Here is a 22,366-nt window from a genome sequence, read left to right as displayed (position 1 = left end):
TTGTCCTGATCTCCAATTTTGCAGCCAAAATAAAGGTGATAGGCTTTCTTAACCATAGTGGCTATACTGCGCTTTTGTGATGCAAAAGTCACTTCACCACAAACATAGCAGAAGTTATCTGCACTGTTCACACAAGTACGAGGCATCTCTGCTCACTTTGGCTAAACAGAAATGTGTCCCTTTGCAAAATCAAACACTGACAAATAAGAGAGCACGACACTGTATGGTTTCTAGAGCTGATATAGGGCAATTTGTTCAGCAGAGTGATGTAAGCTTTGTTATGATTGCATCATCCATGACTTCTAGGAATAACATGATGCAATTCATATAATGTATGACGCAATACCAGCTTCAGATTGCATCATTCATTGTTTTGCCTAAAAAGCAAGTACTGTCCAAACCCAGTCATAGATTTATTCATAGATCCAGTCAAAGATGTATTTTAGTCATTTCTGGTTTAAATTGAGATCCCTTCCCTTTATAACTCACTTATCCTCCGCCATTCCCAAGTCAAGGGTCGTATATACTGACCCAATAGCATATCTTGAAAACTAGAAGAACAGGAGTACTTGTGGCACCTTAGAGACTAACAAATTTATTAGAGCATAAGCTTTCGTAGGATTCTAGGTCACCGCAGAACTGTATCATGTTCGTGGGTCTGGAGGGACAAAAGGAGAGGCCCCGAGATAGGACAGACTCTTCTGCTGGGCTAAGAGTATAGCTGGAAAGATTAACAATATTGCTGGGTGGGTTAAGTGCTGTTGTGGCTCCTTGTGGCATGTAGCAGTTTAGATAGTTTAGTGTCCTTTTTCCTTTGTAGAGAGGCAAAGTTTGTCTTGTAAATGGCTTGTCTAGTTTTTGTAAAGTCTATCCATGAGGAAGTTTGTGTGGAAGGTTGGTTTCTTATGAGAGTATCCAATTTTGAGAGCTCATTCTTAATCTTTCCCTGTTTGCTGTATAGGATGCTGATCAGGTAGTTTCGCAGTTTCTTTGAGAGTGTGTGACACAGTCTCTCAGCATAGTCTGTGTGATATGTAGATTGTAATGGATTTTTTACCTTTAGTCCTTTTGGTATGATGTCCATCTGCTTGCATTTGGAAAGGAAGATGATGTCTGTCTGTATCTGTACGAGTTTTTTCATGAAGTTGATGGATTTCCACTCCATACGGCTAAATGCAGTGCCTTGCATAATGACAGGTTTCAGAGTAGCAGCCGTGTTAGTCTGTATCCGCAAAAAGAACAGGAGTACTTGTGGCACCTTAGAGACTAACAAATTATTTGTTAGTCTCTAAGGTGCCACAAGTACTCCTGTTCTTTTTGCGGATACAGACTAACACGGCTGCTACTCTGAAACTTGAAAACTAGAGCCAATCAACAATTTTAAGCATCATTTTTGTTCTCAGTGACCCAGAATTAGTAAAGTTTGACTACATTTATTTCAGAAGCATTTTGGCTGTAGAGCAGTGAATAGTCTTCCAATGTTCCTTCTAGTTATTTGAATTTGCCTCATGTACGTGAATGTTTTGGAAATTTTATATTGAAAAGAAGTTCATTAGTTAGCCTAAAATAAATGATCCTCTTTTAATTGACAATCCACCCACACTCTGGAAAATAGTGACAGTTCCTGGAAGCATATAAAACACAGTTCATTGCTTGGATTGTGTCCTTTTAGAGCTGAAAAGATAGTTTGTTTTTAAATTTCCTAAGATAAATAAAATAAATATTTTTCTTAAGTACTCTACTGAAGTACGTTATTTTCTTGTAACCCTTTTCTTGAGTTTACTGAATTCCCCCTACACAAATCCCAGCATGTTGGAGGATATCTGCTAAAAACTGTAGAACAGTGGTTTTCAACCTTTTTTCATTTGCGGACTCCTAAAAATTTTTTGAAGAGAGGTGTGATCCCCTTTGGAAATCTTAGACATAGTCTGCGGACCCCCAAAGGTCCATGGACCACAGGTTGAAATCCACTGCTGTAGAGTATTGTGAGAAATTTGAAATGCTTTAAACATTGGGGCTCACTGGTCAACATAATGGCAGATGAAATGTAACTTTGATAAATATAACGCATATTGGCAATCAGCTACTCTGTGCTGCTTATAAAAGCTAATGAGTTCTGAACTTGCACGCCTGTCCCTGATGGAAATGACAGTGATTTTTATGGCTAGCTCAATGAAAATGTCCACAGAATTAATTAAACAAGCAAACAAGGTGGTGGGTGTGACGGGTTGGGTCATAGAGACCCCTTTGGGACTGTCACCTGATGTGCTGAGACTACCTCTGAGCCCGTTTTCCCTGCCAGCTTGGGACTTCAGAACCCTGTCTCATTGAGCCAGACACGCTAGCCTGCTGCAAACACAGACCCTGGGTCTGACCCATGCCCCGAAAGCTGCAGACTTAACTGAAAACGGCTTAGCAAGTGTTCCTGTCTCTATCACCCAGACACCCATCTCCCAATGGGATCCAAACCCCAAATAAATCCGTTTTACTCTGTATAAAGCTTATACAGGGTAAACTCATAAATTGTCCGCCCTCTATAACAATGATAAAGAGATATTCACAGCTGTTTGCTCCCCCAGGTATTAATTACTTACTCTGGGTTAATTAATAAGCAAAAGTGATTTTATTAAGTATAAAAAGTAGGATTTAAGTGGTTCCAACTAATAACAGACGGAACAAAGTAAGTTACCAAGCAAAATAAAACAAAAAATGCAAGTCTACGCCTAATACATTTAAGAAACTGAATACACGTAAATCTCACCCTCAGAGATGTTCCAATAAGCTTCTTTCACAGACTAGACTCCTTTCTAGTCTGGGCCCAATCCTTTCCTCTGGTACGGTCCTTGTTCCAGCTCAGATGGTAGCTAGGGGATTTCTCATGACTTCAGCCTCCTTTGTTTTGTTCCACCCCCTTATATAGCTTTGGCACAAGGCGGGAATGTTTTGTCTCTCTTGGTTCCCACCCCTCGTTCTAAATGGAAAAGCACCAGGTTTAAGATGGATTCCAGTACCAGGTGACATGGTCACATGTCCTGTGAGACCCCAAGCTTCCAAAATTTACCTGTATAAAAGACTTGATTTTAACAAATAGGGAGGAACTCGTTGAGAATTTGAAAGTAGAAGGCAGCTTGGGTGAAAGTGATCATGAAATCATAGAGTTTGCAATTCTAAGGAAGGGTAGAAGGGAGAACAGCAAAATAGAGACAATGGATTTCAGGAAGGCGGATTTTGGTAAGCTCAGAGAGCTGATAGGTAAGGTCCCATGGGAATCAAGACTGAGGGGAAAAACAACTGAGGAGAGTTGGCAGTTTTTCAAAGGGACACTATTAAGGGCCCAAAAGCAAGCTATTCCGCTGGTTAGGAAAGATAGAAAATGTGGCAAAAGACCACCTTGGCTTAACCACGAGATCTTGCATGATCTAAAAAATAAAAAGGAGTCATACAAAAAATGGAAACTAGGACAGATTACAAAGGATGATTATAGGCAAACAACACAGGAATGCAGGGGCAAGGTTAGAAAGGCAAAGGCACAAAATGAGCTCAAACTAGCTACGGGAATAAAGGGGAACAAGAAGACTTTTTATCAATACATTAGAAGCAAGAGGAAGACCAAAGACAGGGTAGGCCCATTGCTTAGTGAAGAGGGAGAAACAGTAATAGGAAACTTGGAAATGGCAGAGATGCTTAATGACTTCTTTGTTTCGGTCTTCACCGAGAAGTCTGAAGGAATGCCTAACATAGTGAATGCTAATGGGAAGGGGGTAGGTTTAGCAGATAAAATAAAAAAAGAACAAGTTAAAAATCACTTAGAAAAGTTAGATGCCTGCAAGTCACCAGGGCCTGATGAAATGCATCCTAGAATACTCAAGGAGCTAATAGAGGAGGTATCTGAGCCTCTAGCTATTATCTTTGGAAAATCATGGGAGACGGGAGAGATTCCAGAAGACTGGAAAAGGGCAAATATAGTGCCCATCTATAAAAAGGGAAATAAAAACAACCCAGGAAACTACAGACCAGTTAGTTTAACTTCTGTGCCAGGGAAGATAATGGAGCAAGTAATTAAGGAAATCATCTGCAAACACTTGGAAGGTGGTAAGGTGATAGGGAACAGCCAGCATGGATTTGTAAAGAACAAATCATGTCAAACCAATCTGATAGCTTTCTTCGATAGGATAACGAGTCTTGTGGATAAGGGAGAAGCTGTGGATGTGGTATACCTAGACTTTAGTAAGGCATTTGATACGGTCTCGCATGATATTCTTATCGACAAACTAGGCAAATACAATTTAGATGGGGCTACTATAAGGTGGGTGCATAACTGGCTGGATAACCGTACTCAGAGAGTTGTTATTAATGGTTCCCAATCCTGCTGAAAAGGCATAACGAGTGGGGTTCCGCAGGGGTCTGTTTTGGGACCGGCTCTGTTCAATATCTTCATTAACGACTTAGATATTGGCATAGAAAGTATGCTTATTAAGTTTGCGGATGATACCAAACTGGGAGGGATTGCAACTGCTTTGGAGGACAGGGTCATAATTCAAAATGATCTGGACAAATTGGAGAAATGGTCTGAGTTAAACAGGATGAAGTTTAACAAAGACAAATGCAAAGTGCTCCACTTAGGAAGAAAAAATCAGTTTCACACATACAGAATGGGAAGAGACTGTCTAGGAAGGAGTACGGCAGAAAGGGATCTAGGGGTTATAGTGGACCACAAGCTAAATATGAGTCAACAGTGTGATGCTGTTGCAAAAAAAGCAAACATGATTCTGGGATGTATTAACAGGTGTGTTGTGAGCAAGACACGAGAAGTCATTCTTCCGCTCTACTCTGCTCTGGTTAGGCCTCAGCTGGAGTATTGTGTCCAGTTCTGGGCACCGCATTTCAAGAAAGATGTGGAGAAATTGGAAAGGGTCCAGAGAAGAGCAACAAGAATGATTAAAGGTCTTGAGAACATGACCTATGAAGGAAGGCTGAAAGAATTGGGTTTGTTTAGTTTGGAAAAGAGAAGACTGAGAGGGGACATGATAGCAGTTTTCAGGTATCTAAAAGGGTGTCATAAGGAGGAGGGAGAAAACTTGTTCACCTTAGCCTCTGAGGATAGAACAAGAAGCAATGGGCTTAAACTGCAGCAAGGGAGGTCTAGGTTGGACATTAGGAAAAAGTTCCTAACTGTCAGGGTGGTTAAACACTGGAATAAATTGCCTAGGGAGGTTGTGGAATCTCCATCTCTGGAGATATTTAAGGGTAGGTTAGATAAATGTCTATCAGGGATGGTCTAGACAGTATTTGGTCCTGCCATGAGGGCAGGGGACTGGACTCGATGACCTCTCGAGGTCCCTTCCAGTCCTAGAATCTATGAATCTATGAATCTATTCTTTCCTGACTGACTTACAGGGACACAGGAAGGTTTACAAGTAAACAGAGCCATTTACAACCAATTGTCCTAGTTGATGGGAGCCATCAAGATTCCAAACCACCATTAATGGCCCACACTTTGCATAATTACAATAGGACCTCAGAGTTATATTTCATATTTCTAGTTTCCTATACAAGAATGATACATTTATACAAATAGGATGACCACACTCAGTGGATTATAAGCTTTGCAATACCTTACAAGAGACCTTTTGCATGAAGCATATTCCAGTTACATTATATTCATACTCATTAACATATTTTCATAAAATCATATGGAGCGCAACGTCATAGTGGGTACATTTAAAAAGGGATAAACTATTACAGAAAATATTCTACTGACACTATCAATCATACATCCCCAAGAGGCATTTACTTTATCTAGTTTTGGTTGCTTCTATAATGAAAACTCCGGACAATAATAATAAATTTTTTTACTATCCTGAAGCACCAATCAGGATGGTACAAGGCACTATCCCAACACGTGAGAAGATGCAGACCCTGTCTTGAAGAGCTTACAATTGTTGGGTGAGAAGGTTACAATAAATAATTTATACATATTTTTCTAGAAAGAGACAACTATGTCAGGAAATTATTATTATTCAGAATTTCTTGTGCTATTGAGCTGATAGAGTGCTCCACAAAGTTACTGGAATTTTGATTTTCTGTTTTTTGAGTGTTTAATTGAAATGTCAATTTTGGCCTCACTACCTTAAAAACAATGTAGCAGAGGTTGGAAAGATCCACAGAAGGAGCAACAACAAAGGGTTAAAAATACAACAATACTTACATATGAAGACAAGACTGACAAAGCTTGGATTATTTATTCTGCAAAGCAGAAGGCTCAGAGGGACGTTGACTGTGATTGTGAAAGGTATACTGAAAACTGATCAGGCTCTCTTTTCTATGTGATCAAATAATATGAGCATAAGGGGCCATTCTATGAAATTAATGTGCATCACATTTACAAAAATGAAATGGTACTTTACACAACTAGCGAACCTATACATTTCACTAACACAGAAGGTCAGCAAACCAAATCTCTGGCTGGATAATATTAGTAGCTATTCCAGCTAAGATTATAAAAGTAATCAAATATATGATTCAGGGCATAATCTGATTGCTTATGGTAATCAGAAATAGATTTCCCTTCCTTATGTGCAGAATTGCACAAATAGCTGAGGGTGTCTTTTTCATCTTACCCTGAAGCCTCAGGTGTGGGTAGGACTGGATTAAATAGATAAATGCACTGACCTGATATGGCAAATCTTATGTTCCTGATGGCACCTTAAGCGATTTCAGATGCCAAAATCTGCAGTCTTCAAAACAGATTGTATCTGCAAAAGCCAGCTGCAACCCATTGTCTGTCAGACTGGGATTCTCCCTTCTTTTCCTTCCCACTGCCTGCTACCATTTCTGTTTAACAGTTTCAAATACCATGTGTATGTGCACTTCTGTGTATAATGTGTGCATGTGTGTGTGTACCTGTGTTGAGAGAACATTTCCTCATGTAACAATTGTCATGTCTCCTAGTTTGACCTTCTAAAATACTATCAGCATAAGTACTTCTTTAATGTATTAATATTCATTGTTTGGGGGGATATGGGAGCTGCTAGGTACCCAGCACACTTGAAAATCAGGCACTTATTTAAGTGCTTAAATATGGAGTGAGCATAACTGGACTTTAAGCACCCACTACTGATAATCTTGGACCAATTGTACTAAGGTCCAGTTTTAGAAAGCACCACTGAGAAACATGTACCTGATATTTTGCCTCTTTTTTTTTTTTTGTCTGTATTATGCGTACAGCATGGGCCTCACTTTCATCTCCAAAATGTAACAACTTGGTCTCATTTTTAATTGCAAGATGGACTGATATGCTTTCTAAAAGTTGTATTTAACTAATCAAAAGTGAATAACTGAAATTTGTCATAACTCCTATAGTTGTTTCCTTGGACTGTCATTGTATCTGCTTGAATCAGTTCTACCCACACATTTAGGGTATGTCTACACCCAGCCGCTAGTTCGGCGGCTGGCAATCGAAGTTCTGGGTTCAACTTATCGCGTCTTGTCTGGACGCGATAAGTCGAACCAGGAAGTGCTCGCCGTCGACTGCGGTACTCCAGCTAGACAAGAGGAGTACCGCGGAGTCGACGGGGGAGCCTGCCTGCCGCGTGTGGACCGAGGTAAGTTCGAACTAAGGTACTTCGAACTTCAGCTACGTTATTCACGTAGCTGAAGTTGCGTACCTTAGTTCGATTTGGGGGTTTAGTGTAGACCAAGCCATAGTAAAGTGGTTTAAAGTCTTTAGAGGGAATGCTTGGTGGAATTGCAAAGTGGTGTTATTATTATCTAATATGTAAGTCTGTCACCATATCTCAGTGGGTCACAGCTGAGAATGCCAGATTCAGGACAAACTCCTGAAAAATAGAGCAGACTCACCCCAAACTGGTGGTTATTCTATCATTAGATTATACCAAGCCAGTAACAAAAGTAAAGTTCTGTTTTGCCACATTGGTTAACAATAAGTCAAAAATGCAGTCTCCTTAGGCATTCCAGCCTTTGTCTCACCACCCAGACACTGGACTTTACAATGAGTGGTTACTGAAAACCAATTTAATCAAATATAGGGTCCTTCCAATGTCAAGAGATCAGCCACTTAGCCAGGTCAATATATAACTCAGATCTTACCCAATAATCACACTGCTGCCAATCCTTGAGTGACTGAAATCTAAATGATTATTAATAAAAGAAAAGATGAAAAGAGTTTAAAATGGTTAATAGATCATATACATACAATAATTGCAAAGTCCTTATATCAGGTTTGTAGCAGTGATGTTATAGACTGCTGGCTTGTAAAGTCTCTGCTAATTCCCAAAAGATTGGAAGGTCCTCAGTCCATAGTGCAATATGCTCCTTTTAGTTGTAAATCCACAGTCCAGAGAATCAGGGCAGGAAAGAGGCAAAATGGAGATATCTCAGAGGTCTTTTATACCCTTTGCCATATGCCTGTAAATTTACTAACTCAAACACAGCTCACAGCCTCAGTTTGTGGAAAGTTACTGGCCTAAGATGGAGTCCAAAGTCACATGAGCATATCACATGTCCTTACATGCTTTGATGACTCTTAGAGGCAGCCATATCCGTGCTGAGGCATCCACAAGAAGACTTACTGGATGGGATGAATTTATTGTATGGCCCATTGTTAGAATGAAGTGTCCTTAATAGGCCATCAAGCTTAAATAGTCCATTCACAATGGGCTGGAGAGACTGGACGTAAACTACCTTGTGGGTGTTACCCCAGGAACAAACACATTTGAGATATATTTCAGAGGGGTAGCCATGTTAGTCTGTATCAGCAAAAACAACAAGGAGTCCTTGTGGCACCTTAGAGACTAACAAATTTATTTGGGCATAAGCTTTCATCGGCTAAAACCCACTTCATCAGATGCATGGAGATATAGATACATAGCCAATATTCATAACTTCAGATACAGTGATGATACACGAATTTAAACAGGATGATCTTATTTAGCAAAAAATAACTTTTCCATTGACACCTTACATGGCACACTTTGCACAAGTCCTGTTGCAACTGTACAACAGCGGCAACAACAATGACACAAATGGTCATTTTCAGTCATCAAAAAGTCATATGAGTATCAGAATATTTGTCCTAAATATATTCTATCTGGAGATCTTTTGGCTCCATTAGGAGCTTGAAGAAGAGTCCTGCAATGGGTGGGAGAAGAGGAAACCAAGGCACCCATTTAAAATTCACTGTTCACATAGCATCCTCTTGATTTTGATAGGTTAAAATTGGAGCTGGGCCTGAGCCAGGACCTCACATTTAAACATTCTTTTCTCTCATGCCCCCTGTATAAAATTTTCAAGGGGATTCAGATTTGAATTTCTTGATATGAACCCACCACTTAGGTTTTGGTTCTGGTTTGAATCCAAAACTGGAAGAAAGGGGTCTAACGTCTGAAAGAATGAGGCTTGGATGTGTGCCTAGGTGATTGCAATCTCACTAGAATGCTCATTCCTGTGAGTTTTCAGCCATTTGAAGCCATTTTAGGTGCTTTTGAATCCAGACCTGAACTCTAGTCCTGGTTTGACCTCAAACCTAACCCCCAAAGATAACCTAAATTAATCTGTATCTGAACATCACCTCTCTGCCGGTTTCTGGTTAAAACAACCAGTACTAACTGTAACAAACACAAAAGCTGATTTATATAATAATCTTTTAATGTGGTTTAACTTTCCTGCCTATGTCTGTGGAAATGAAATGATAATGGCTACAGGCTTTACAAATGCTAAGCAGTAGCAGATGATTCTATGGTCTGAATGAAGACTATTTCAGATGAAGAGAACAGTATGGCATCGAAGTGTCCTATCATCAAGAGAAAAGGACACACACTTCAGCTCTTTACAGACACTGTTATTATAGTTACTATACTGTCACTGGGTATGCCATTTCAAAATATTGTCTTTGTTATTTCCTTACATCATTTTATTTTGTTCTTCTAGGTCACTGGGATGCATTTTGTATGAGATGTGCTGTCTGGATCATGCATTTACTGGACACAATTTTTTGTCTATTGTGCTAAAAATCGTGGAAGGCAACACACCTTCTGTTCCTGACAGATATCCAAGTAAACTGAACATGGTCCTCCACAGGTTTGTTGTTCTCCGGCTTATCATACATGTTCAATTATTTTCAAAATAATTGAGTTAGCTTTCTTCCATTAACATTTCAGCATGCTGAACAAGGATCCTTCTCTGAGACCATCTGCAGCAGAGATTCTAAAAATCCCCTACATTGATGAACAATTACAGGTATTTAAAGTGAAAAAGCAATAGACATACACTTAACATGCAAATATGTATGTTGCAAAAATGCACTGAAATAGAAGAACATTTGATGAGAAGAAATGAGTCAGAGAGGAATCCATGCAAATTTGAGATAGAAATTTTCTTTACAAATGATGGTGGGAAAACAAAGCTCTTGTCACCACACCCTCTAGAAAGGGGACTGGGTGAATGAGTCTGCTCAGCATGAAATTTTATAAGCAATAAAGAGAGCATTCATTTATATATTGCAAACTTCTGAGATCATTGGGGGTGAGAAGGTATGAGGAATCTCTACTCTGTTCCACTTGGCCAATGGCCAAGAGGTATCCAAATATTTAATGAAGAACAACACATTCTAGTAAACAACTTGCTTTTCTGTTTTGTAGTCTTGCTAAAGGGTATATTATTTCTAGGCTTTATGGGAAGAGGGACAGAAAAGTTGTTAAAACATTTTATATTGGGACTATACCAAATATTGGATCATAGATGAAGATATTGGATCACTGCATTACTATAATTTGTTGATTTTGCTGCTGTTGTATTTTTTAGCAGAATGTCAAATGCAAATTCACAAATATGGCTCTGAAAGACAAGACATTTAATTGTCAGAAAGAAGCTGCTCGCATCGTTAATGCTGTGTAAGTACTGCAGTGTTTTTATTAGTAAAAAGTACTACAAGGGAAAGCGTTGCTAAATGCATTCATGTTTTAAACATTTATTTAAATTAAACTCATAAGACCAAATTTTTAAAAGGGATCTGTGCTAAAAAATACAAATGCTGATGTACACCTATATTTTTAAAGCGCTTTGAGATCTATGGTGAAAAGCACTGTATGAGATCTAAGCAGTCTTATTTCTATGTGCAAACCCATAACAACATGTACACATTGGTTAATTGTGCATGCACACAGGGTATTTTTACATGCAAATATAGTACCTGTTGTACGTGTAATTAAATTATTCCTGCTCACAAATACAAGTTAATGCACATTTTTTACATGTGGTCCTCAGATTTGTACCTTTTGAAAGATTAGGTCATGATTTGAAGTATGTTATGATTCAGTTATGCATTGTGTAGTTTGTGACTACAGTAATATCAAAGCTTTTTATCTACATGGTTTCAAATTGAAGACATAAACATTTAAACTAATATTCAGTATGCAGGCCTGTAGAATATCATTGTAGTTGCCTTTTAACTATATTGAGAAATTAATAGTAATCATATTTATTGGATCTTACTCTAATATGCATTGGACGTTACCTATCAGATAATTCTATGATATTAAAGATATTTAATTTAAACAGTATTAAACTACAATACTGCAATGATTAACACAAATTTCAGTGCTGATAATTTCATTCTGCCTTCTTACATTACCCCTGCAGTTTCAGTTAGATCTGGCATTCCACTTCACTTCCTGTCCCTAGATTTTGTGTCGTATTGCTTTGCACTATTAAACAGCTGCTGTTTTCCTGCACAAAGGTGGCAGTAATTCATGGTTGGGTGAAGTGATGCACATTCCTTGTCTCTTACTTGCCTCCTGGTTTTTTATGAAGCTTAATTAATTGTTTGTAAATTTCTTTGAGATCCTCAGATAACAGGCAATACAGAAGTGCAAGTTATTATTATCCCTTGTAATCATATCACAAGCAATATAATACAAATCAAACAAATAGATGGACATAAACATTCATAAAATATTACAGGAAGCTCCCATTGCTTCACATTTATTACTCAGATTTGTCATGGGACCCATGTAAGAGTGAATTCATAGCTCTTCAGAGGAGATATGTTTGTTTGGTAGTGGAGAGTTCTGCTCCTAAATGTGATCGGCACAACATGCAGACAAGGTTTCAATGTCCAAAAAGTGTTTGAAATGTATTAGCTGAAATACATACTGAAGCATAAAGTATTTGAAATATCAGGGATGCGATTTTTAGTCCTGGCCTTCATTTTGTGGACACAATTTTTCACCTCCATTGAACTGCACACTCCATTTTAAACTTATATCACACTTTTTCTTGGTTATTTATTTGGGGCCAAGAATTGTGGGTGCAGCTTATTATGGGAGCAATATTACACCTGAAAAATGGAAAATCAACCTCCAAATTTCCAAGTGTTTCCAGGATGGACTGATCATACCTGGAGCCTACCGTTGAAGGAATACAGTAAGCTCCAAAGGCGTTTCATTGGACCTGGTTTAAATATATTGAAACAGATCACCTTTCTAATTGACATTATGTATGGACAGAATTGGCATATACAGAGAGAGAGTGTCTTTATTCTGTGGTCAGCAACCCCTTGCATCCATTCAGCACTGATGGGTCTGTGATCTTCCTCAACACAAGGAACATGTTCTAAGTGTTAACAAGTTCTTGCATGAATCTATAGAGAAATTCTTGATTTCTGTGACAAATAACGATTTACTTTTTGATAAACCTTTCTATAAACATCCATTCCTTTTCCATGTGTCCTTATGCAGTAGAGCTCTTCAAACACTCATTTCTAGGAAAAGGTGCATACAGTTTTGAAGATTTTCTCCTTGCATTTATGTTTGTTCTATATGAAAAGTCAGTTTCTCTTGGCAGTGGTGATCTCTATTTTCAGAGGCCCAGAGTTCCCATAAAATGCAGCACAGTGCAGATCATCTATTTTTGGCAGAGTTTAAAAATTTAGCCTTAAGCTTTTCAAATTAAAGGCAACTGTTTTTTGTTTTTAAATAACCCTTATCATTAAATATAAACCCTCCCAGAAATATGCTATATCTTGAGTCAGTTGGGTTAAGTCTTCAGAATATGTATGAAAATAATATGTCTGAATCTAATTACAGTAATATATAAAGGTTTTAAATAAAATTCGGATGAGATCATTAAAAATCTGTATTGCGATTGTTAAGCAAAATGCCAAAGAGACAGATAAAAAAAACTCTGGAAAGTGTTGTCAATCAAAAAGTCAAAGGACAACAATTTAAACTTGAAGGCTATATAATCATAAATTGCTATAAACTTGAAGCTGTATTTCAGTTTTGGAAGTCCTTGCCAGGAGCTGCTCAATGTACATCCTTCCCAACCACTTTGTCATTCTACATCTGTGTATTTTTTTCTTTCCATGAATTGTTTATATATCAAGCCCAGCCTAGCTTTATGTTTTCTAATAAAAGTCCATAACAGTTTACTGCAGTTCTACCCAAGTCATAAATTTAAATATTTAAATGAACATAAAGCTCTACAAATTCGCTTTCAACTTGGAAGAAAAATGGCTTTGTTATCCCAGAGGTTTTTGTATTATGAATCCCAGCTCTGTTATAATGCATAAGAAATATGTCTAAATTATTCATTCTTGAAGGATTTGTTCCAAATTGCTTAATAACTGAAATCTTCTTGTCTTTGTCTTCAGTGTCATGTTTCCCAATACCACTGAGATTCTTCTAATATTTTCCTCCATAGACAACATTTGAGAAATATGGTGAAAATATCTCTACCTGCATTGTAAACATTCTGATGTTTCCTAAGATAATAGGCCATGGGGAACTATGTGATTTATTGGGACATAAAATTAAGCTCTTAGATGATCAAAGTAGATGATGACTTAGAAGCTAAATCTTGAATCTTGAGAGTAAGAGTAACAATTTGAAATGAATATTGCGCACCATAAATTCCAATACTCTAAACTTTTGGTTTACATGGGAAGTCATAATGTATGACTGCAGTTGCATTTTTATAATCACTGTAGGCTGTAAAATAGTCTGGGATCTGTACAGTTTTTTCAAGCATAGGACATGTATTGGTCTCTTGTGTTTATGGATACAGTTGAGATCTGGAATAGGTGAGTTAGTAATTCATGCTTAGCTTTCAGGGGAGATCTATGAAAACCATTTGAGCCATGAAAAAGCCACTACTATTCTGTGGAACCAGGAAGTGAATAACAGCAGACAGCATTTACAAGGAAGTAAATGACTATTATAAAAGCTCATTAAAGGAGCATTAACATTTTCTTCTTTTATACTGGTTTAAAATTGATTATTAAAAAAATTGGTTGGTATTGTTATCAGTTGCTTTAATTTTAAACTGAAAGGCAGAATTTCTGCTTGTGATATCTTGAATGAGACGAGACTGTAACTTTTGTAGGTGTGCTTCCATATTTATTATTGTATGAATAAAGTACTGAGAATTTCACTTTGTCTATCCCAGGGGTCGGCAACGTTTGGTACACGGCTCGCCAGGGTAAGCACCCTGGCGGGCCAGGCCAGTTTATTTACCTGCTGACGCGGCAGGTTCGGCCGATCGCGGCCCTCACTGGCCGCGGTTCGCCGTCCCGGGCCAATGGGGGCGGCGGGAAGCGGCGCGGGCGAGGGATGTGCTGGCCGTGGCTTCCCGCCGCCCCCATTGGCCCGGGACGGCGAACCGCGGCCAGTGGGGGCCGCGATCGGCCGAACCTGCCGCATCAGCAGATAAATAAACTGGCCCGGCCCGCCAGGGTGCTTACCCTGGCGAGCCGCATGCCAAACGTTGCCAACCCCTGGTCTGTCCTCTTATGAAATATTTAAAATGGTTCATGCAAAATGTTCTGGGTTTATAGGTCTGCATTTTCCATACTTTTATAATGAAAATAAGTCTGATATAACACTACTGTAAGTAAGCAAATCTCTGTTTAGTCCATTACATTACCTATGCTTTCCTCATTATTATACTCAGAATGTCAACATCTCTCAGCATCACAATGATGTAATTTAAATATTGCTGTTTACATTTTTATATAAATAGAGGCTTGCATTCTTTTATTTCTAGGCAGAAAAAAATCCATTTGCAAACTCTGCGGGAACTGTCTGAGGTGCAGAAAATGACTCCACGAGAGCGAATGAGGCTGCGGAAGTTAAATGTTGCAGATGAGAAAGCAAAGAAGCTTAAGTAAGATGTATAACTAACACTGTGTTTTCACCATGCATTCCTTCACCTGTGCAATTTGCCAGGAAAGCAAGAATGAAAACAGTTGACATATAAACACTATGCAGGTTCTTCAGCTACTGATGGGTGAATGGTGATTTTACATTAGTTAGATAAGAATAATTGCTGAAGCGGGGGGGAAAGTCAGCGCATTAGCCCAAAACTCTACTTCAGACACCGCCTTTTTTACTAAGTAAATGAGTACGTAATTTTCGGATTCATTTATATAAAAGGTGGAGTTTTTTTAAATGAATTGTTGAGGCCACTACTCTGACGAGGCAGCCACCTGGATTTGACTGGCAGTCCAGGTTTGGAGGAAACTGTCAGTCATTTTGGCCGCTGGGATTTGTGTAGAGGGGCAGAAAATTAATAGTCCTAAAAGAAAAGATGTTAGGTAATGGCCTTATTAAGTGAGCAGATACAATGGTGATGGGCATGGTATAAAAACTCTAAGTAGAGAGTTTTTCCTGAGACCATGATGGGTCATAAGAGAGAGTCTTTGAAATACAGTGAATACTCTTCATGAGAGGAACGTGAGGAGGACCTTGAAGTGATGTTTGAATGCCAAGGCTCCACTATAAAATAAGGAAGAATTTATTATGTTGCTGATCTCGATTTTTTTACCAGTAAAAAATTTGCAACTCTTTTTATTTGAAGTGAAAAAAAAAATCATAGATGCACCACCTCCTTGAATTCAAGGTTAATATCCTCTTCAAAACAGTCTCTCAAAGTTCAGTCTAGTTTATTTTGTTATTTATAAATGTACAATGGAGTGGTTAATTGTTTATGACCATTGGGATCAGCATCTTAGTCAGATCATGCCAAAGCAAGCATGCATCTTAATTTAGTAATGACATCCGATTACAACAAAGACTACAAACAAGTAAAATAGCTGAGGTATTAAATCCCAATTTGAAAAAAATTCTGAATCAGCATTTGTTCTGCCTATTTGACATATATCAAAATTAGTGTAAGGGAGGGGTTAAAATTACAATTGGGATTGGAGATGATGATGCTGTTATATGGACAGGAATTCTCATACCAATAGAAATTGTTCTCCCTGAAAACACAATCACTGTCTAACAGCTATTGGAATGTCACCATCTCTGCTACGACTTGTGGCTGTTGCTTAAAATCTTTGATAATATTCTTAACTACGAGAGGCCAATTTGCAAATGTATAGAAAAAAATCATAAATAATGGATTACAGAAGCCACTGAGTATTTTGTAGATTGGGATTAGGAAACAGTATAGAATGGCAGTTTTTTAATTCATGTTTCAGCAGATAAAATAAATGTATCTCTTCAGTAGCATAAAGAGGATAGTCATCTTCAAAACCCATTCATAATCATGAAATTAAAACACTGGCCTAGATTCAACTCTGGGATATCTGAGCATACTGTAGTACTAATGCACCAGGGAGAGAAAGTAGAGGTATTACAAAGATACAATTCCATTTCAAGTGGGCTACCTGCAGTCAGCTAGTGCAGTTCCAAAAGTGAGTGAGAAGAGAGCATAGCCATGGAGCCCAGAGGATTTGCCAAGTTAGCATATGCCTAATACAGTAACTCCTCACTTAAAGTCGTCCCGTTAACGTTGTTTTGTTGTTACATTGCTGATCAATTAGGGAACATGCTCGTTTAAAGTTGTGTAATGCTCCCTTCTAACGTAGTTTGGCAGCCGCCTGCTTTGTCTACTGCTTGCAGGAAGAGCAGCCCGTTGCAGCTAGCTGGTGGGGCTTGGAACCAGGGTGGACCGGCAGCCCCCCTATCAGCTCCCCGCTCCCCTAAGTTCCCTGTGCAGCAGCTGCCTGCAGTTCAGCTGTGTCCCTCCCCCCACTGCCATGTGCTGCTCCTGCACTCTGCCTTGGAGCTGCTCCCCGTGACTCCTGCTTGCTGGGAGGGAGGGAGGGAAGGAAGAGGGGGGCTAATATCAGGGTGTCCCCCTCCCCCCTGCTCCTGCACCCCACTTACCCCATCTTCCATAGAGTGGGGGGACATGCCAGGGCTCAGGACGGAGGGCGCTTGCAGCAGCTATGGTCTCAGCAAGTGGATCTAATTAACAAGGCAGTGTACTTAAAGGGGAATGCGCATATCTCCCGCCATTCCTGCTGCCTTGTAGAGTGAGAGAGTTAACCCTTGAGGGCTCAGCCAATTGCTAGTTCATCATTTAGCAGTAAGGGAAATATCCCACCTTCTGACTCCTCCACCTCAACCAAGCTTCACAATCATCATCCTGTGTATCAGTATTAAATTGTTTGTTTAAAACTTATACTGTGTGTGTGTGTGTGTGTGTGTATGTGTATATATATATATATATATATATATATATATATAGTCTTTTGTATGGTGAAAAAAATTTCCCTGGAACCTAACCCCCCTATTTACATTAATTCTTATGGGGAAATTGGATTCGCTTAACATCGTTTCGCTTAAAGTCGCATTTTTCAGGAACATAACTACAACGTTAAGTAAGGAGTTACTGTACAGTCTCCTATGGGGAATATCTGGCACAATTGTCTGAATATGAAAACACTGCCTCTCTTTCCTTGGGATGAAAATTTCCCTAGAGCACTTGGTGGAATCAAGGCAACAGTATTTAAGTTCTTCTGAGTTGACCAGGTTCATGTATAAACCAACAATTTGGTACCTCATGACACTCATACAAAGCAGGCAAGATAAATTTTATAAATTCTGTAACTAAGGACTAAACTCTCTGCTAGATGCATCCACACAAGACCCACTGGATAAATAGAGGCCCTTTGTGCACACCTGAGCATGTGGCTGATAGAATGTACTTTTCCATTTATTTATTTATGTGTAATAAGCAGTAGTACCTTGTAGAAACTCCTGCATGGTATTTGTGATACATAAAATTGAATAAATGTACTCTTTATTTATAGACAACTGGCAGAAGAAAAATATCAAGAAAACCTCAAAAGAATGCAAGAACTGAGGTCCCGTAACTTTCAGCAATTGAGTATAGATGTGCTTCATGTAAGTATGAACTCACCCTTAGGGTATTTCAGACATACTCAAACTACAGTTTCAGTTTCTCACACTTCTACAGTATTGTGGACCAAATCCTGCCCCCAGATATGTAGTTTGGGTTGTGCATAGAAATCTAGAAAACTCAGTCGAACTTGGTTCTGTATTGAGAAAAAGTTCCTTCAGTAACTCAGGTGCACTTCAATGGATGTCTTTATCAGTCCCATGGCATCATTTCCTTTTCCTAAACTAATTCTTAAAACCAAACATATGCACTGAAATTTTGGACTCTACTGCCTGTTTCTGCTTCCCCCACACTTGAAGTCATAGTTCAAAATAAATTCATTTTCAAGATAGTGTTAAGACTGTAATCTCTAAAATACCATACTTTGGTAGGGCTGCTGCTTCCTTTTATTTAGTTAGTTAAGAAGATTACTTTGAATTTTCCATCCAGCCTTTAGTAAGAAGGAAGTCTCAGAGTGTCTCCCCATGCAAGCTTTTATTTGGCCTGAAGCTATCTGCAAGAGAAAATAAGTCAGTTTAGCACCAGCTCTGCAGCTCATCACATATGCAGCAAAGATAGTTTGAAAAAGTCAATCTGCGCATCCTAGCAATTATGCCTTTTTGTTTAGCATTTAATAGCTTCTCTCTGGCATGCCAATATGTTTCTGTTTCCCACTGTCTCTAGTGAAATAGTGATGTTTAATCTGTCTTTAAGAAATAACAATTGCTGGTGATCAGTTTTTTAAAAAATGATTAAAAAGTCCTTTTAAAAAAAGTGATTGCTCATTACAAGTACCCAGCAGTTGTATAGATCAGAGTATCTGTTACACTGTGGTCATGCTGAGGTTTCTAACTGATTATATTTATTAATGCTGCTTCAAATAAGGAATCTGATGAGCAGACTTCAAAGCATCTGATTCAGTCTCAGCCAGTCACTGCACTGGACTACATATCCATAGGACATAAAGAACCAAGTGAAAATGAGACACCGGGCAGGCTCTGTATGTCTGAACCTGTGGAGCACGGTAAGAGTTTGAAACTGTATTGCAAGTTAATCCACTTTCTATTTGAAACCTCATATAAACAGGGCAAGTTTTAATTTTTTTTCTCCTTTGGTTAACCTATAGCAGAGAAATTTCAGTAAAAATCGATCAGGGTTGCTAAGGAATTAAAAATCTACAAGAGAAGGAAGGATGGATGCTGAATATGGGACTGCAGTGTAGAAACATGAGGGGTTTATGTTTCTTGAGCCTAGGGGAGCTGGGAGTATCAAAAGGTGGTGAACTCCATCTCCAAGTGAGGGGCTGGGTTAAGAAGTGGACAGCTTTCATCTTCACACCTTCAGGTGACTGATGTGGAACAGCATTATGCTCAGTAGTCATCTTCCCAGCTGCAAATCAACTGTATGTGTGATGGGATTTTACACAAAAATTGTATCACAGTGAGAAAAGCAGATGAAAAACCTTTGAGCCTTGCTTGTCTGTATTGGCCTAAAATGCTTAGTCACTGTCCTGGGGTCATGAAAATCTATATAACATATACCTTGCTTGTGGATGAATGAGCAAAGGGAAAACTCAGGCTTCCATACCTGGCACACTGAAAATAAAGTTTTACATAGAGTAACGTACTCTCTTTTAGTATAATATTTCTGACAGCACACACATGTGTTCTGTTTCTTTCTAGAATGGTAGCTCACTTTGCTTCTTAATGCTTAGAAAGCAGATACTGTATTTTTCTGTGTGCCTGTTGTACTGGTGAATGGTCAAAAATCCTGGGGACCGGAGGCTTCCATTTTTTCACAGGAGAGGCATATTATAGCCAGGACAGGGACAGTGCAAGTTTCCAACCCATTTGCTTCAACCGTGATCTGTAAGGAATTGCTTCGAGGATCAAAGTAGTTCAGTCTTCATGCTTATTCAGTCATTGGCCTCTCTGCTGAGACTTCCAACTAGGGGCTAGTTGTAGTGGCGGATTTTGTGATGTGGGTGCCTCTCCACTGGGAACAGGACTGAAACAACCAAAGTCCAAGTCAAACTGAAGAGATGTAATTTTGGAAGTCAGTGGGCTTTGGATCAAGCCCATAAAGTGTAAAAATAAAAAAGGGAGCATGTATATGAAGTGTTCATGTAAATAATATATGAACTAGGGATATATCTGAAAAGTTCAAAGATTTTAATTAAATTATAAATCACTTCTGTGGTTAATGAGAGTGACATATTGACTGTGAATTACAGCCTCTTAAAACAGTGTGTTTGTTAGATATCTCTATATTTATGTAATATTTATAGGTAAATGTATGCATTAAATGTATTAATATTGAAAACTATTGAGACTACTTTCCATTCGTTGCTCTTGGTTTAAATGTTAACTTTTTATTTAGATACATTAAAAAACCTAAATTGGGAACATCAAAATTGCTTTTAAAAAATAGAAAATAGCTTTTAATTTTCAATGTAGCAGCATTTATGCCTAACACGGTTGGCTTGCTCTTTCATAGTATCAAGAGAGACACTCTGTGTGGGAGAGAACACAGCTGCTAGAAAGTATGTCCAGGGGAGAGAGACAGTTGCACATAGGAGACCAAGAAGGAGCAATGGAAATGAGGCTGTGAGTGGGAGTGTACCAGGGGAGAAGCAGATGCAGAACAGCATGTGAGCGGGGAGGAAATCTATGTCTATCTTTAGAGTTAATCCGTTTTAAATAAATCTGATGGGTACTTATGATAAGGATTGGTTGAGAGCATATGAACACTACCTAACTTCATACCCCTGTCATTCAAAAGTTTGGCCAGCTGCTGTTAATTTTCAAGTTACAATTTTCTGCTGAAATTATATTTCCACAATAAAATGTATGTTTGTATCAATATACTATAGAGCACAAAAATAAAAAAAAACTTGGAACAAGTTTATACAATGACATTTTGAGGTTCTTATGCTTTAATTGAAAGTTTATCCAGATGACTGTATGAAATACTTGTACTCCACTAGGAGAGATCATCCAATAAGAGTTGGAAGATTGAGTTTAATTAATACCTCAGTTCTAAGTGGCATGGAGACTTAATCAAATTTTTGAAGTATTAGGTACATCTACTAAAAGCTGAGGGGAAAACCCAAGGCGTTGAAGTTAATTAAAATGATGAACAAGCACAGGATCATTGGTGATCACCAGTTCAAGCATGAAATGAGGCTTCAGCTTGCTAGAGAAATCCACACCAGTTAATTGCTTTCACCTTTAATGCAACTTTCATGAAGGGAGCTAGTCTACCTGTGAGTGTGCCTGTCAGAATGATTTTCACTTCACTATCACCAGTATGCATATGAGGCACAGGAATTACCTGCAATTACAAAGAACTGACCAATTTATTCTTCAAGCAGTTTTCTTTTTCAGAGGATGAATGGGGTCTTGTATGGATAACTAAATGCTCACTACAGTCTGCAAACTGGTAGCAGGTAGAGCTAGATGCAGAGAAAGCCACACTTCTTAAAATTTCTAACACATTAGTTGTCACGTCGGCTCTACATCATGCTACTGTTCAAAATCAGGTTACACACAGACAGTGAACCGTAAAATGACATAATTCTCCAGAACTGTGAAGAAATAATCAGCTTCTTACACTGTCTATAGAAGCAGAGGTGATGCTTGCCTTTTGGGGGCCCTGAGCAGGAATATTTTGGGGTCCCCCTTACCCTTTCATCCACCCCCTAAAAATATGTTATCTCCACAGACCAAAAAATTCTCAACACCACACATAGTAATCCGCTTGTTAAAAAGTCCATGTTAAATAAGATGAACAGCATTTGGGGGTAATGCTGAATCAGGGCCCCCTTTAGCTTCTTGGGGCCCTAAGCAATTGCTTAGTCTACTTATGCCTAGTGCCACCACTATATAGAAGGATGCTGATGGCAATTTGAATATTATTTTTAAACAAGAGAAGATTTAAATTAGTTCTCCAACATTTCACTCCTTACTACGCCATCCAGATGAATTATGGAAATTTATTCCTTTCACATAGGGACCAGGGCTGCTGCAGAACCATCTGAGGCTCGCGGGACTGCAGCTGATTCAGAGCATGACTCCTGAACCCAAGTGTTCAGATGTCTACTGTTAAGCTAGAGCGGTTTGTGACTGCCAGTATGCTTTGACGTTCTGTCATTTTCCCC

The 22,366-nt window shown here is 38.8% G+C and overlaps 1 protein-coding gene across 1 annotated transcript in view; it reads left to right on the top strand.

The window, feature by feature from the left end:
• The window catches only part of NEK11 (NIMA related kinase 11), a 215,290-nt gene that overhangs the window by 109,628 nt on the left and 83,296 nt on the right, over positions 1–22,366 (top strand). Inside the window, exons 6-11 of the mRNA XM_065399194.1 lie at positions 9,949–10,098; positions 10,179–10,257; positions 10,822–10,910; positions 15,061–15,180; positions 18,119–18,212; positions 19,093–19,231. Of these exons, the coding sequence (XP_065255266.1) occupies positions 9,949–10,098; positions 10,179–10,257; positions 10,822–10,910; positions 15,061–15,180; positions 18,119–18,212; positions 19,093–19,231 (671 nt within the window). The remainder of the gene's footprint in view (positions 1–9,948; positions 10,099–10,178; positions 10,258–10,821; positions 10,911–15,060; positions 15,181–18,118; positions 18,213–19,092; positions 19,232–22,366) is intronic.

Source organism: Emys orbicularis, chromosome 2, assembly GCF_028017835.1.
Source record: "Emys orbicularis isolate rEmyOrb1 chromosome 2, rEmyOrb1.hap1, whole genome shotgun sequence".
Lineage (NCBI taxonomy): Eukaryota > Metazoa > Chordata > Testudines > Emydidae > Emys > Emys orbicularis.
This window is presented reverse-complemented; position numbering and strand designations above follow the sequence as displayed.